The sequence below is a fragment of the Urocitellus parryii genome, chromosome 12, assembly GCF_045843805.1.
Source record: "Urocitellus parryii isolate mUroPar1 chromosome 12, mUroPar1.hap1, whole genome shotgun sequence".
Classification (NCBI taxonomy): domain Eukaryota; kingdom Metazoa; phylum Chordata; class Mammalia; order Rodentia; family Sciuridae; genus Urocitellus; species Urocitellus parryii.
Genome location: NC_135542.1, coordinates 11,223,144 through 11,238,750, shown reverse-complemented (window position 1 = coordinate 11,238,750; position 15,607 = coordinate 11,223,144). Strand labels below are relative to the sequence as shown.

Genomic DNA, 15,607 nt, shown 5'->3' with positions numbered 1-15,607 from the left:
GAGGCTGTAACTCAGTGGTAGAGGTTTGCTTAGCAAGGGTGAGGCCCTGAGTTCAACACCCAGCATCAAAAAATATTATAAACAATAATATGGAATTTATACTGAAACTGAGTTTTCCGTGCTTGTCTTTGCTAAACCTGGTGATAGCCAATGAGGTATAAGATTCATTTCACAGAGATCCACAGGAGTGCTAACATCTGTGGAAATAGTGCTAAAGAGACACAGCCCATTATTTACCCCCCCCCACACACACACACACATTCACAAGATGACAAAATGCAGGTAACAACTCTTCATTTAATGTGGTTCATGCAATTTTGATGATCTTCTGGTCAAGCTCAGAATTGCAGTTGCAAACCCCATCGGCTGACATTATTTGCATAATAGTCGAGATCTCATGGATGATAATAAACTTTGGTTTCACCTGAAGTTCTAGAAGCCATGTCTCTTGAGGTACTTGGCTCGTGCAAGGACATCATTGCAGAAGTCACAGCCCAGGTCCTGGCTGCTTCTGACAAAGCCAGGGCCCCCACTGTAGGCACAGAGTCCACCTGAAATTCATGTGATAAGTTAATCCTGCCACAACAGTCCCTTGTTGCTTCTGGATACCCAATAGAAAACTTTCATTATCTTTCCTCACTGCCTCTCAGGAGCAACTGTGGTTTAGGGGAATCTGGTGTGATGTCACATCTGTCCCTATAGATTCCATGCTATGAAGCGACTGACCGATGGTGGTATATACATACCTCTCAGGTACTGGTCGGGGGTCCAGGTAGGAAATCGCCTCTGGATTTCTTTGATTCTAGAAGTCAGAACCCCAGTTATCTGGGAAACCTGGGATTCAGTGATCCAGGATGAGGGAGCATAAAGATTTGGGTCCTAGAGGGAGGGGGGCAGAGGAAAGACAAAGTAAGCCAGGTGGGAGGGTGACAGTGATACGAGCTCAGTGCTGCTCTTTCTTCTCCCTTCTATCTTTCTTGTTCCATCTGTTGTTATGGTTTAAATGAGTCTTTCTGTGACTGAGGTTACAGCCCCTGTAACAATCATGGTGGATTAATCATTTGAAAGCACTACTTCACTGGGTGGTGATGACAGGCTAGAACAAGTAGGTCACTGGAGGCATGGCTTTGGGGCTTATATTTTGTTGCTAGAGAGCAGAACTAACTCTCTCTCTCTCTCTCTCTCTCTCTCTCTCTCTCCTTTCTGGCTGTTTTGTCCTGAGCTGCTTTCTCTGCCACACCCTTCCATCATGATGTTCTGCCTCACCTTGGGCCCAGAGCTACGGAATTGGCGGGCCATGGATTGCATCTCTGAAATCATGAACCAAACAACCTTTTCCTCCTCTCAGTTGTTCTTGTCAGTAATATTGGTCACAGCAATGCAAAAGCCAATTGAAACACCCGTGGGAAACCAAAGCCACCTTCCAGCTCCCAGGGGGATTAGATAGCAGAGCAACTCAGACTTACTAGGATGGTTACTGTCAGAAACTCAAAGACAACTGTTGCTGAGGATGTGAAGAAACTGGAATCTTTGTGCACTGTTGATGGGAATGCAAAGTGGTGCGACCAACCATGGAAAACAGTATGGAGATTCTTCAACAAATAAATAAGTAAATAAAACTAGAAGTGCAATATGATCTAGCAATTCCACTTGTGGGTATTTTTCAAAAAGAATTGAAAACAGAATCTCAAAGAGTACTCCCATGTTCATAGCAGAGTTCCTCACAATAGCCAAGAGATAGAACCAACCAAAATGTCCTTGACGGATGAATAGACAGAGAAAATGTTATATATGCGTTATATGTAATGTGGTTCAACCTTGAAAAGCAAAACAATCCTTAACACAGACTATATAGATGATCCTTGAGGACCTTATACTAAGTAAAATGAGCCAGTCACAGAAAGACAAATTCCACATAATTCCACTTCCATGAAGTATCTAAAGTAGTCAAATTCACAGACACAAAGAACAGAACGGTGGTGACCAGGTGGTAGGGCAAAGGGAGGTGGGGAATTGAGTTGCTAGTTAATGTCTATGAAATTTTACTTGTGCATTAATTTTTTTCCTAGAAATCTGACATATAGCACTGTGTATATAATCATCAATATTGTAATTGTATTGTTGGGTATTTTAAGTAAGAGCTATTAAGAAGATAGATCTCATGATAAATATTCATACCAATCAATCAATCAATCAAGCTGCAGGGTTTGGACTGAGGGAGGGGCAAGCAGTCACTTCACCATTGCTTCCGTGTCGTGGTGACAGGGCCAGTGGGAAGCCAGAGATGGCTGGTTGTGGAAGAAGCAGTGTGGTATACTCCTGCAGTTGACATGCAAACCTCCAAACAAGCCAGGAAGGGCTTTCTGCTGTACTGCAGCTCTCCTTGCAGATGACCAGAACATCTAAAGGTACTTCTAACCTTTCCTGTACACCTTTAGTTCCCTCCTCCACATAGGATTCACCATATTTAGGAAAAATGTCCCAATTTGGGGGATTCTTACTTTCTCTTCAAAGGATATAGATTTGCCCTTTTCCCAAGAACCATATTTTACAAAAGAGTCAAGAAGGGCAGTGGAAACGAGGCCATCCCTAACATCCTGAGACATCCTTGGTCCCACCTGGGCGTTTTCCAGTGTGATTTCGCAGCACAAACTCCCGGAGAGTGTCCATTTCCTCACTTGTTAAGGATGGATCGAATGCACCACTTCTCATGGAAATGGAATTATGTGGAATTTGTCTTTCAGTGACTGGCTTATTTCACTTAGTAAAATGTCCTCAAGGATCATCTACATGGTCTGTGTTAAGGATTACAGGATGGGTCCCATTCAGTTCTTCAAAAATACTTTCAAATACTTCACCTTGAGATGAAGTTTGTAGTTTCATTCCAAGGACTCATGGAAACCAATTTAAACATCACTGAATAGTAAATTTTCCTAAAATCTTTTTTAAATGACTGCATCAACTCTTGGGTTTCTCAGAATAACGATGGTCTGAGATGCAACAAGAAAAAGCAGGCCTCACTCTCATCCTGGCCTCCACCGATTCCCTAAGATGGTTAATCCAAGGGGTGGGGGGGGGCGGGTAGGATATGTTCCCTGGAAGTCTCTCTCTGACACTGATCCAGGCGGAATAAGTGAAAAGATAAAACTCCATCTTCAGAACTAGGAATTATGTAGAAAGAGGACAGGGAAAAAGAATTTAATATTTGTTAAGAATCTACTCAATATCAGATACTTTCACACATTACTTCATTGAATCTTCATAATAATTCTACAAGAATGGCATTTTAGGGCCAGGTCTGTGGTAGAGTGCTTGCTTAGCATCATGGGCTTGATCCCCAGAACTAACACCCCCAAAATGGAATTTTATAGGTGGGGAAACTGAGGCTTAGGCTTATTCAAGTTCATAAAGCTAGAAAATAATGTAGCAAAGATGCCATCTGTGATTTTTCTCCTGGACTAGTGCCTTATTAGAAATCCAGAATAGGGTGCCTCAAATTATTTACTTTGAAAAGAAATTGTAGATGGAAGAGAAGCTGCCTGAAGGTGCTGCTCCTGCCTCCCAGGGCAGAGCTGTGGCCCTCACAGACTCCAGGCAGCACCATTCTTTCTGGATTCTATAGAGGGGTGCCCTTGGAATTGTCCCTCTAAGCGGAACGGCCACCGGTGACACTAACTGATGGAGAGTTACCTGCAGCATCCTGACTCCATCTTCCATGTTGCCCACGTTGCCTGTGTTGCCCACGTTGACCAGAAAGTTGCCCCCTTGGGACTGCCTGGACAAGACACCAGCGATCACTGCAGGATCCACACAGTACCTCTGGCCAACGGTTCGCATCATGGGTTGATATCTCACGAGATAGGGCATGTCTATTTCGGCCAGCCTTTCGGAAGCACGAACTCCTAAAACACACACAAAGGAAGGAGGCAGCTTGGTGTGACTGACACTGAAACGGCATCTTGAGAAACAGGGAGAGAGAAAGCAGGCTGCATGGATCTGGGTGGCGCTCGAGGCTGAGAAGCCCAAGTTTTGGTCTTACATCCCTAGTGATCAGTCTCTGACCTGAGATTAGGACTCTCTTCCTGTGAGCTTAAGTCACGGTCTCATGCATCTTGTAAGGCAGGCATCCTCTGTGGCCACCAGTGACCCCCAGCTAGGCGCTCAGGGGCTGATCTGATGCTCCAGGACATTTTGGGGACATGAGAACCACTTGTCCTGTCCTAAACATGCCAGACAGGGTTACCCAGTAAAATGCACTGCCTGTCCATCATTTCCAACAGGACTATGATGTGAAGGAAAAATTCCCCTAAACTCTTCAGTGAGTTCTGGGAGCTGTCTTCCATAGGTTTGCTCACAATGGCTCATCTTTTCACTCCTGAGTGACGCCAAGAAATTATGTAAGATTTTTTTGTGTATGTGTGTGTGTGTGTGTGGTTCTAGGGATTGAACCAAGGGACTTGTGCATGCTAGAAAAGCAATCTACCACTGAGATACATCCCCTTTTTATTTCTTTCTTTGAGATAGAATTGCTAAGTTGCTGAGGGTGGCCTCAAACTTGTGATCCTCCCACCTCAGCCTCCTGAGTATCTGGGTTTACAGGTGTGCACTGCCATTCCTAGCTTCAAAACATGTAAGTTTAAACCTTTAACAAAATGCTGGAGAAAATGAAAACTGATCCTAATTTACCTAGCTAGCCTTACCTTGTTAGCAATTTTTTTGATTTAAAAAGCACTCTCATCCCATTATATTGACAAAAGTTTACAACCCTATAAAGCAAAGACTGTGACCTTGACCCTCAACAGAGGCTCAGAGAAATTAAGTCACTTCTTTAAGACACAGAGCCTGTCACAATAAGGGGTGGAGGTAGGGAAAAATGGAAGTACCTTGGATTAGACAAAGTGTAATGAAGGGAAGAGATGGGAAATGGGAATAAGAAAGTCAGTAGAATGATTCAGACACCACTATCCTATGTACATGTATGATTACAAGACCAATGTAATTCTACATGTAGAACCAGAAGAATGAGAAGTTATACTCCATATATGTATAATATGTCAAAATAAATTCATCTATCATGTATAACTAGTAAGAACAAATACAAAATTTTTTTAAAAGATAGAGGTGGTGCACACCTGTAATACTAGAGACTTAGGAGGCTGAGGCAGGGGGATTGCAAATTTGAAGCCAGCTGGGGTAACTTAACAAGATCCTGTCTCAAAATAAAAAGTAAAAAGGACCCACTTGAATCAAATGTATGAAAGATGATATGTCATGAGCTTTGTAATGTTTTGAACAACCAATAAAAAAAAATTCTGAGACTTTTCCCAACAGTCTCTTTTCTAAGCATAGTTATGCATAAATATAAAAAATAGGATCATATGGTATATATCTAGCATTGTCTTGATTTTTTTTCTTAATATTATATCATTTGTCATTGTACTTGTTTAAAAATTATGAGTTTTAATGGCTTCACCATATTATACTAAACTGATGTGTCATACAATTTTAATTGTCTTAATATTGGATGTTTATATTATTTCTCCTTGTTTGATATTAAAAATAACACTGTGAACAAGGAAAAAAAAAGTAAAAAGGGCTAGGAATGTAGCTCAGTTGAAGAGCACCCTGGGTTCAATTGCCAATACTGGGGGGAGGAAAAAAAAATTTAAAAAGCAGAGCCAGAACTTTAACAGTCCTTGGCCTCCCGACCCAGGGCTTTTTCCACCACTTCCTAGCATGGGGATGTGGGAAATGAGCCATGAAGGTATCTCGAGGATGAGAGTGGACCCAGAGGTTATGCGTACCACAGTAGTTCAGGCCGTGACGTCTTCCAACCCCACAGGATGCTCCTGGGGTGTCCAGGGTTCGGATGTTTCCGTAACATCCCCAATTGCTGCTTTCAGATAAGTCTACGGATGGAGAGAAGTTGAACCTAAGACATTGACCTAGAATAGTTCTTATCATCCGCCTATGAATGGAATAGCAACCAGTTTTTTTAAAGGTCATAATAAAACCAATAAGAACAAGAGCTTCACTCTGCAGTTGAAAAATCTTTTGGAGTTTAATTCACAGTGTACTAAGAAATTATCACAGACACGGCTTTGCTGCTGAATTCTCACCTCTTGTCCTGCAGTCATGAGGAACTCCTGGGAAAAGCAGATCAGAGACTATCTGTACCCTGGTCCTCTCTTACCACCTCTATGAACTCAGCACTTCTCCCTCAAACACTCCTAACTCGTCCGCCTGGTGGCACATTTATGCTTGCTCTCGAGAAACATGAATAAAGCCTGGATCTCCCAGGAATTGCCACCAAGACCTAAGGCAGGGCAAGTCCACAGCCTGGGACTGGGGTCTGCTTCACCTTATCGCAGTCCATTCCAAGTGGGGCCTACGGTTGCAAAGGCGGCACACGCAGGTGAGGCTGAGGACCAGGGCTGTGCGTGGGGTTTCCTCTTCCTGCTCCTTCTCTTTCTCTACCTCCCATTGCCATCGTAGCCATCACTGAAAGCAAGGTGTTGTTTTGGACACTATTGAGATTTCTCAAGGACCATTGAAGAGAAGGACATTTCTTCTCTTCACACCAGGGAAAGAGTGAATGAGTATTTTTTTGTTTTGTTCTTTCGAACTTATCATTTTTTATTATGGTAAAATATATATGACATGAATTTATCACTTAACCATTTTTAAAGTATATAATTCAGTGATATTAAATATAGTTATGATGTACAATCATCGCCACCAACCATTTCCTTGAATTTTTTCATTTTGTAAAATGGAAACTGTTACCATTAAACAATTAAGTCTCTATTCCCTGCTTCCACCCGCTCCTCACAACCACTATTCCACTGTCTCTCTCTATGGTTTGCCTATGTTATGTAACTGGAATCATACAGTATTTGTCTTTCTGTCTGGCTTATTTCACTTAGCACAATATCCTCAAAGTTCATTCATTTTACACCATATGTCAAAATTTTCTTCCTTTTTTAAGGCTAAATAATAATCCATTGTATGGACATACCACATTTGCTTACCCATGCATTTTTTAGACACATGGGTTGCCTCCATTTGAGTTACTGTGAAAAAGACTGCTATGAACGTAGTGTACGAATATCTTTTTAGTACTTTGCTTTGAATTATTTCTGGTATATACCCAGAAGTGGAATTTATGGATTGTATCGTGACTTCATTTTTAAAGTTTTGGGGAAGCAGCATTCTGTTCTCCAGCCCTTATGCCCTTTAGTATTTCTACCAACAGTGTACAAGAATTCTAATTTCTTCACATCCTCATCTCCATTTGTGAGAGTAGCTAGTGGATGAGATTTCTAACATGTAATCAGCCCTCTTTATCTGTGGTCTCTGCATCCATGGATTCAACCAATGGCAGATCAAAAATATTTAGGGAAAAAATGTACCAAACATGTACAAACCTTCTGTTCTTTTCACCACTCCCTAAACAATATAGCACAACAGCTATTTACATAGCATTTCCATTGTATTATTTACTATCATCTAGAGATGATTTAAAGTAGACAAGAGGGTGCACTTGGATTCTATGCAAATACTATGCCACTTTACATAATGGAATTGGCAACCAAAGATTTTTGGTATCCTGGGATCCATCATCCCTCCCCTGCAGATACTGAGGAACAACTATAAATTTACAATTCCCTGCAGGAGGTGGGTGCAGGAGCCAGTAACCAGATACCTTCAGGGGACAGGAAATTGCTCCTTGAGAAAATCTTCTCATCCTTGCATCCTACATAAGCCTCTCACTAGCATACTTCTTAAAATGTATTTTATTCTTTGATGAAAGTAGATTATATCACCAAATCTTAATGATTTTCAGGTCTATGCAGTGTGTCTATTGATCATCTGTATATTAACATAAGTGCATTTTTAATTTCTTTGTCTTTACTGACAGCTTCATGAGATTGACATCTGAAAATACTAGTATTTTGGGTAAGTACTTCTACCTTAGAGACTAGGGATGAGTATCTGAAAGAAATGTGGAAATGAAAAGACCTTGTCTTTTGTGAACATACTAAAAATTAAATAAGCCAATATGTTCTTTTTAGCTTTTTAATCAGTGCACATTTATCTTTATGATAGGTGACAAATTGACAAATACCCTTTATATTGCACTAATCTGTCACTCAATGCTGCCTGCCATGAAGACTTCTCCCTAACCACATTACATTCCCAATGCTTAGCACCTTGTAGGAATTCTTAAAATATTTGTTGAATAAATGAATCAATAAATAAATGAACTAATGTAAGGCCCCATCAGAGACATTTTTTCAATTTAGAACCAGGAAAAGTTGTGCTTTTCCTAAGGAACCATTTACTCCTTTAACTTGTTAAAAAAACATATACTTTCACTTGTTAAAAAAAAAAAATCCCCGCTGCAAGAAACTTTAGGTCAAAGCTGAAATTCAATTGAAGTGACTCTGTCAGCCTTGGTGGTTGCTAGTTTGGTCACATCTTGATTCCTTTGGTACTAGTTTTCTATTTGAATTATATTGGTATTACTATTGCAACCACCTCAATCTTTTTGTGGAACTATATGGTCTATAAATAAGTTCAATAAATACTATTGATGAAGCAGTTTTTATAGTAGGCAATGAGCAGGTGTATATTTACACTTGGTGTATATTTACAAGACTTTAATCCTGTTGTAAACTACCTGCTTTATAGCCCATCCCAAATTCTGAAACATTCAGGGGAGAGACTGCTGGTCAATCACTGTGCCTAACTTCAGGATTTATTGGATGTCTTAGGAGAAAAATAATGTTTCCACCTCAATTTCAAATATGAGAGAGGCATCATTTTCTTATGTTTCTCCATCCCACCTCCAAGGTCATTTGGGAAAAATGAAACACACTCACCAGTCAAGGCCAAGAGGCCCAGCAACAGCCACAAAGCAGACATGTCAAGGGTCTGGCTCTACAGCTCCTGAAATCAAAATTAGCTTGGAGATGAGAAAACAGCAATCGCTGTCAACAACATGTAATGCTCCTGTGGGAGGAAGATGAATGGAACAAGTTCACTCATCTCCAAAGAAGGAAAATTAATGATTTGGGTCACAGTTAAAAATCAAGAGTGGGACAAATGCTCCACCTATCCTTTAATTAGCTTAAAAAATGGGAAGACTTCTGCTTGGTCTATAGGAACTCAATATAGCATCCAGACACCGGATACTAATTACTTTAAGACGCCAAGATGCTTTGGTTCTCAATACCGAGAACATGGTAACTGGGTTCAAGACTCAGAAAAGCAAATATTTGATGCAACTGTCTTATCCCAAGAGCCTCTTCATTATCAAACTATAATGTGAAAAGGAGAAGTTCATATTGGTCATTTCTCTGAATCTGGATTCTTTTCTCTCAATTGGAGGAAAGGCCACACTTCTTCAGGGCCTTGGAATGGCTACTGAGACTTAGGATATAGGAGGGAGCCTGAGGGCATTCCAACTCCTCAGCCCCAGTCTGGGAATCCAGACCCCCTTGATGACTTTGAACCATGTTCCCCAATATCCCTCCGTAAAACTCCTGGGCTGGAGCCACAGAGAATGGAGAGACAAGTTCCCAGGAAGCTGGGTCGTGGGCAGGGGTCCCAGAATCCACTCATGAGGGGCTTGCTCAACAGGCCATTTGACAACTGACTGCCATGAAGATCATGTTCCCATGCTTTCTCTCTTATTCCAGCCATTCTGCCCGTTACTACCACAGCCCCTGCCCCTACTAGCTACCAAACTAATGCATAAACGCCACCAAGAACAGTTGACCCCAGGGAATGCTGGAGGAACCAGCTCCCTGCCCCCAAAACTTCCACTTCCCCCATCTCCATCATCAGCAGAGCCTGGTGACCTGCCATTTTGAATTATTACCATCATTATGTGTAGGGGCCTGAGAATAAACCTGGCACATAGCACTTTCTCTCTCTCTCTCTCTCTCTCTCTCTCTCTCTCTCTCTCTCTCTCTCTCTCTCTTAAAGCAGGGGATGAAACCTGGGGACTCCTGCATTCTAGACACATGCTCTACCAACTGAGCTACAACCCCAGCCCTCTTTTGTTCTAAAGTTATTCTTACAGGCAGTTTCTTCCAAATACCTAAGAGGTGCCATCTCCAGATGGAGAGGCATTAAGGAATTCATCTGAGTTCCATCTTCTTAAACTGAAGGAGCAGGTGGCCCTCTGATGAGGCTATACTTTGTTTTTCTTCCCTATGACTTTGAGATGATCTGTCTGGTTTTGCTTAAACAGAAAATGTCATGCACAACTGTCAAAAAAAGGTATAGGAACTTGAGATGTTAATTGGGTCTGCAGGAACTCGGATTTAACAACTCAATAAGAATCATTTATTTTAGCACCCCCGAGCCCCCAGCCCTGAATGAGAGAGGACAATCAATTCCAGGAAAAAGGAATGGAGAAAGAACAGCATGAGACTAGAAAATGCTCATGGTCTCATGAAAATCTGTCTTGACAGGCAACTCACAGCTTTATGGAAAGGACCCTTAGAAAAAAAGCACCGCTCACATTCAAATGCCAAACCCGGCGTATTTCACTCTTTTCTGCTTTTCCGAGAAAGAAATATACTTTCTCTTGGAAACCCAGGTGGAAAGATTTAGCTTTTATGAGTGCTTTCTCCATTTTCCAAGCATGGAATTAAATATCTATGTTGAGCAAGCACTTGGTTGAATCTAAGTAAATACCTGTGCCATATACTTAGTAACATAGAGTTACTTTGTGGTTGCCTTTGAAACTAGATCTTCAAAGTAATTTTTCCCCATTATATCAGGGAAGAGCAAAAAGTGACAATGAGCTTCTCATATGGATGGACAAAGTGTTCCATCCATAAACAGCAGGTCGAGGCAACTCAAACTCTGTGGCCCAACTTTATAGGCCAGAAAGTACTCTATGTTTAGAAGGGATGGTGAGGCATCCCTAGGGTGTGCTCAAGGAGTGTCCGTTGGTCACTGGGACTAATATGTTAATATCCCTGTGGCTCACTGCACTCAAAGCCATCATAAAAAGGTTAGGCTAAGACATATACTGAGTCTCAATGCCCAGAACAATATCTATAATGGCAAAGTGGTTGCAAATAGCAAAGCGGTGTGACAAGCTGAAGCCACAGGCCACCCTGGAAACTGATAACCGGAGGATCTCTCAGAGTCTAGTTCAAGTTCCTGCTGCCTCGCCAAGATATCTTTTTCTGTATTCTTTCCCCTGAGCACTTTGTGTGTGTGTGTGTGTGTGTGTGTGTGTGTGTGTGTGTGTGTGACTTGCCGGGGATGGAACCAAGGGCACTCTACCACTGAGCTACATCTCCAGTCCTTTTATTTATTTTTTGAGACAGGGTCTCCCTAAGCTACCCAGGCTGGTTCTCAAACTTGTGATCCTCCTGCCTCAGCTTGCGGAGTCACTGGGACTACAGGCGTGCACCATGCCACTGGGCACTTTGTAATTCCCAAAGCCTTGTTCAGATTTACAAGGGATAAGGATCATTTCTTCCTCAGTTCAATTGTTTCCCTAGAAAAGGTGGAAATATGGCCTTTTGGTCCTTGTAGTTCTCTCACCACAGAACCCCCATTCCTTTTCTATGAACGTCTTCCATCTTTACCTAAACTTTGAATAAGAGCATCCCAGGTGGTTGGGGCCTTCCAACCAGCTTGGAAATGTGCTATATTAGCACCCTGACATGCTGAGAGGTGAAGGTGGCCCCATCTGATCCTGGAAGAGCTGAAAACCACCCCAGGCATCCACATTAGGCATCCTCCTCCACCAAGTTACGCTGTGGCCCTTGGTGAGTTTCTGGAGCATCTCTCCACTGAAGCTCCTTGTGGGCCTGTGGACCTTTCCAGGGGCCTCCCATCTGAGTCACACCTCTCTGGCTGTCCTGTGTCTCCCGCCTCCTTACACCACAGCAACACCCCAGTCTTGCACAGTGCTTTACATCAACGGTCCTCAAATTAAAATGACAGTCACGAATATAAAATGCTTCTGCCACTGTGACTGTATTTTCTTAAGGGAAAAAAAACCCTAACCTAATGGATGGTATTAGAGCAGATTATGCTAAGTGAAGCTAGCCAAGCCCTGAAAAACAAATGCCAAATGACTTTTTTGATATAAAGAGAGCAACTAAGAACAGAACAGGAAGGAAGAGCATGAGGAAAAGACTAACAGTAAACAAAGACGAATGGGGGGAGAGAAAGGGAGAGAGAAGGGAAAGGATATGGAAATGGTAGGAGACCTTCAATGATACACAAAATTATAAGAGGTTGTGAGGGGCAAGGGGGAGGGGGGAAAAGGGAGATAATTGAACAACAGCAGAGGAGATAGAGAGGGAAGATGGGAGGAGGGGAGGTGGGATAGTAGGGGATAGGAAAGGTAGCAGAATACAACAGTCACTAATATGCCATTATGTAAAAATGTGAGTATGTAACAGATGTGATTCTGCAATCTGGATTTGGGGTAGAAATGGGAGTTCAAAACCCAATTGAGTCAAATGTATGAAAGATGATTTATCATGAGCTCTGTAATGTTTTGAACAATCTAAAAAAAAAAAAAAAACCCTAACCTTTTAGAGTGAAATTTAAGGCCATGACATGACAGCTCATTTTAAACTGTCTTTTTTTTTAATTGCCTTTTCCATGGTCTAAACATGTGTATTTGCTGAATTTGAGTTGTGAGCCTAGAAAAACTCAAGAAGGTTTGGTTGATTCACTTGCTTCCCTGTGAGCAAATCCTTTTCCTGCTGAGGAGACTGTGCACCTCTCTGCCTACTTTTCCCTCTGAATTTGGGGTTCCTGGAGCTAAGAACTCCAGGAAGGCTCTTCTCCTTGTGTTGGACTTGCCTAGGAATAGGAATATCCCCTTCTGAACAAAGATCAAATCAAGAGACCTGACCTGTGTTCCATGCACACACTCTGGAAGCTTATCTCTTTTTTACTCTAATAGCTAAGACTTAAGCTGTTAGATAAGTTGACTTAGTTTTTTCACAGTTTTCAGAGAAAAGCAGACTCTCTTGTAGACCCAACACTTACAGAATGTGGGATAGCCTAACATTGGCAAGACTGGAGCACAAGGAAGAGATTTACCATCCTGCAAAATACAAACACCTTCATCCTCTGGCTTTGCATTAACAAAGAAGACATCCATTGGATCTAATACTACTACTATTAAATGCACACAAGATTTTGTTCTTCCATTCTTTGTTTTGCACATGCACACAAATCCAAAAGAAACTATATATTAATAGAAATCTAAGTCAGATGAAGTGGCATACACCTGTAATTCCAGCGACTTGGGAGACCGAGGCAGGATGATCGAAAGTTCAAGGCCAGCCTGGGCATCTTAGCAAGATGCTGTTTTAAAATTAAAAAGGTCTGGGGATAAAGCACTTGCCTAGCATGCATGAGGCCCTGGATTTAGTTACCAGTACTGGGAGAAAAAAAAAAAAGATCTAAATTTTTGTAAGTATTGTAATGAACAGGAAAAAGAATTTCCTATCATCTATATAGGTTTCAAAACTTGTTTTTTCTTGCAAGTTCCAAAAGTTTCATCTGATCCAACCTTTCTAATCCACTCAGCAGCAGATTCACAATTATTATCAATCAACCTCCTTATACTAGATTCTTTTTTTTACCCTAACTTAGCCCGGCACAAGTTCCACACCTGTTTATACTCACCTGTCTTCAGTTAGCTCTTGTGCTTAGAAGCAGTGAATCTACTGTGCTTTATATACAGTCCCTGTCCTGCTTCCTCTTTTTAAAGTGTTGACCTCATCCTATTATAATATTTATGGCTAGGTCTCATAAATTTTAGTAATAATCATAATAATTACAAATACTTTGAACTTATTTGCTTAAGCCTTTTATTTAAGAGTGTCTTGGCATTTTGCAAACATTAACCAATTAGTTCCTTACGACACCTCAGAAGCCAGATCCTAATTGTGGTCTCACGTTCACACTTTCAGGTCCAACATTCAACTTCATTCTCACCAGTTTCTGGGAACAGGACTATGTACAAAAAAAAAAAAAAAGCAAGAAAATTAGTAGTGGAGAAAAAGGAGGAGGAGGGGGAGGAAGGAAGGAATTGAAGTTGGAGTGTCAGGAACTCTCACTCTTGGTCTGTATCAGAGCTTCTAGATCAGGGTCACCGACTCAACATCCCAGCTCAGATGTCAGAGATTAGGATTTTGTAGTTCACTACCCACGAGTAAAATGGTAAGGCCACCACAAGACAGAGTACCATGAGCAAGGATCCAGACTTGGATACCCAGGGGGAGGGGAGTAAAAGAATTCTGGGCTTCCCTTTAGTGTTTGCAGGGTTGGGGTTTAAAAAATAGAGAAATAAGGTACCACATCAAAGACTCCTATCCCCCCAAATGGAATCCTTTCGGTTTATTTCACACATCTCAACAATTAAAATTTATTACAATGTGAGAAAATTGGGAGATGCCCTGGCCCCAGCTACAAAGGCAATGTGTCATCAGCACTGAGGGCCATGTTAGCGTCCAGGAAATGTCTCCTCTGTCAACAGCCAGCACATTGCCTGGCAACAGTTCTGCAGAAGTGATGCCCACCTATGTCTTCAGGTTCTCTTTGTTCTCAGTCAGTCCCTTATGGGCAACTTTCCTTTCAAAGACCTCATATATACTTACAAATCCTGTCCCAGACAAAGGGAGGAGGACCCTAGACACCAGTGGGGGAGGCAGGGAAAGGATTGGAAAGAAAGTTCAGCTGGGCCCAGAGGCAGGTGACTGAGGGAGCTGAGACCGGCAGATTGCTTGAGCCCGGGGTTTGAGCCCAGTCTAGGCTGCACCTGGATTTAAATGAGACCACATAGAAACAGCTCAAGAGACTTCCCATGATCCAGGGCTGGGTGAGCAGTGAATGCCACCCCCTCCACCATCCCCAGGCCTGTGTGAGACTCAGTTTGACTTGGTTTCTCAGAGGACCTCTCAGTCTTCTTACTCTCACCTTAAGGCCAGGTTCTTCATGACACCTGCCCAAGGGAACACAAACTTAGTCACTGAAAGAAAGCCCCCAAAACTTAAAATACAGGGTTGGGGATGTGGCTCAAGCGATAGCACGCTCGCCTGGCATGCGTGCAGCCCGGGTTCGATCCTCAGCACCACATACCAACAAAGATGCTGTGTCTGCAGATAACTAAAAAATAAATATTAAAAAATTCTCTCTCTCTCTCTCTCTCTCTCTCACTCTCTCTCTTAAAAAAAAACAACTTAAAATACAGAGTTTAATAGACAATTGGACTCCCAAAAGGCAATTACTCTACATGTCAAAAACCTAACAATTCTCTCTCTCCAAAGTGTCAGGGATTTATCTTCTAAAATGTCTCTTAAACAGCCAACATTCCCCCATCTCTTGGTCCCTCTTGGCATTTGCTATTACTCCAATAATGGAATAACTATCGCACAATTCTGCTGCATTCAGGTGGAAAGCATTTATTGAGCCTTTACAATCTTTAGCAAATGGCTCCCTGCCCCTCACTCCTCAATTCATCACCTGAGTTGACAGACAGGGAGGCAGCCTCCTTGGGAACGGAGGGACTGAACTCTGAACCCAGGGCTAGGCTCCCATGGACGCT

The 15,607-nt window shown here is 42.0% G+C and overlaps 1 protein-coding gene across 1 annotated transcript; it reads right to left on the bottom strand.

Annotated features, from left to right (window-relative positions):
- Window positions 1–432: 432 nt before the first annotated feature.
- Window positions 433–8,928, bottom strand: Lyg1 (lysozyme g1). The gene is made up of 5 exons (XM_077792143.1): window positions 8,886–8,928; window positions 5,805–5,909; window positions 3,691–3,902; window positions 747–879; window positions 433–551 (listed from the first exon to the last, which is right to left on the bottom strand). The coding sequence occupies exons 1-5, from the start codon at window positions 8,926–8,928 to the stop codon at window positions 433–435; spliced, it is 612 nt and encodes a 203-aa protein (XP_077648269.1).
- Window positions 8,929–15,607: the final 6,679 nt, after the last annotated feature.

Coding starts and splice junctions, on each gene's coding strand:
- Lyg1 (XM_077792143.1), bottom strand. CDS start 8,928: ATGTCTGCTTTGTGGCTGTTGCTGGGCCTCTTGGCCTTGACTG. Junction 3,903..5,804: donor TCACGGCCTGAACTACTGTG/GTACGCATAACC, acceptor TGTGTGTTTTAG/GAGTTCGTGCTTCCGAAAGG. Junction 880..3,690: donor ATGGAGTCAGGATGCTGCAG/GTAACTCTCCAT, acceptor CCCTCCCTCTAG/GACCCAAATCTTTATGCTCC.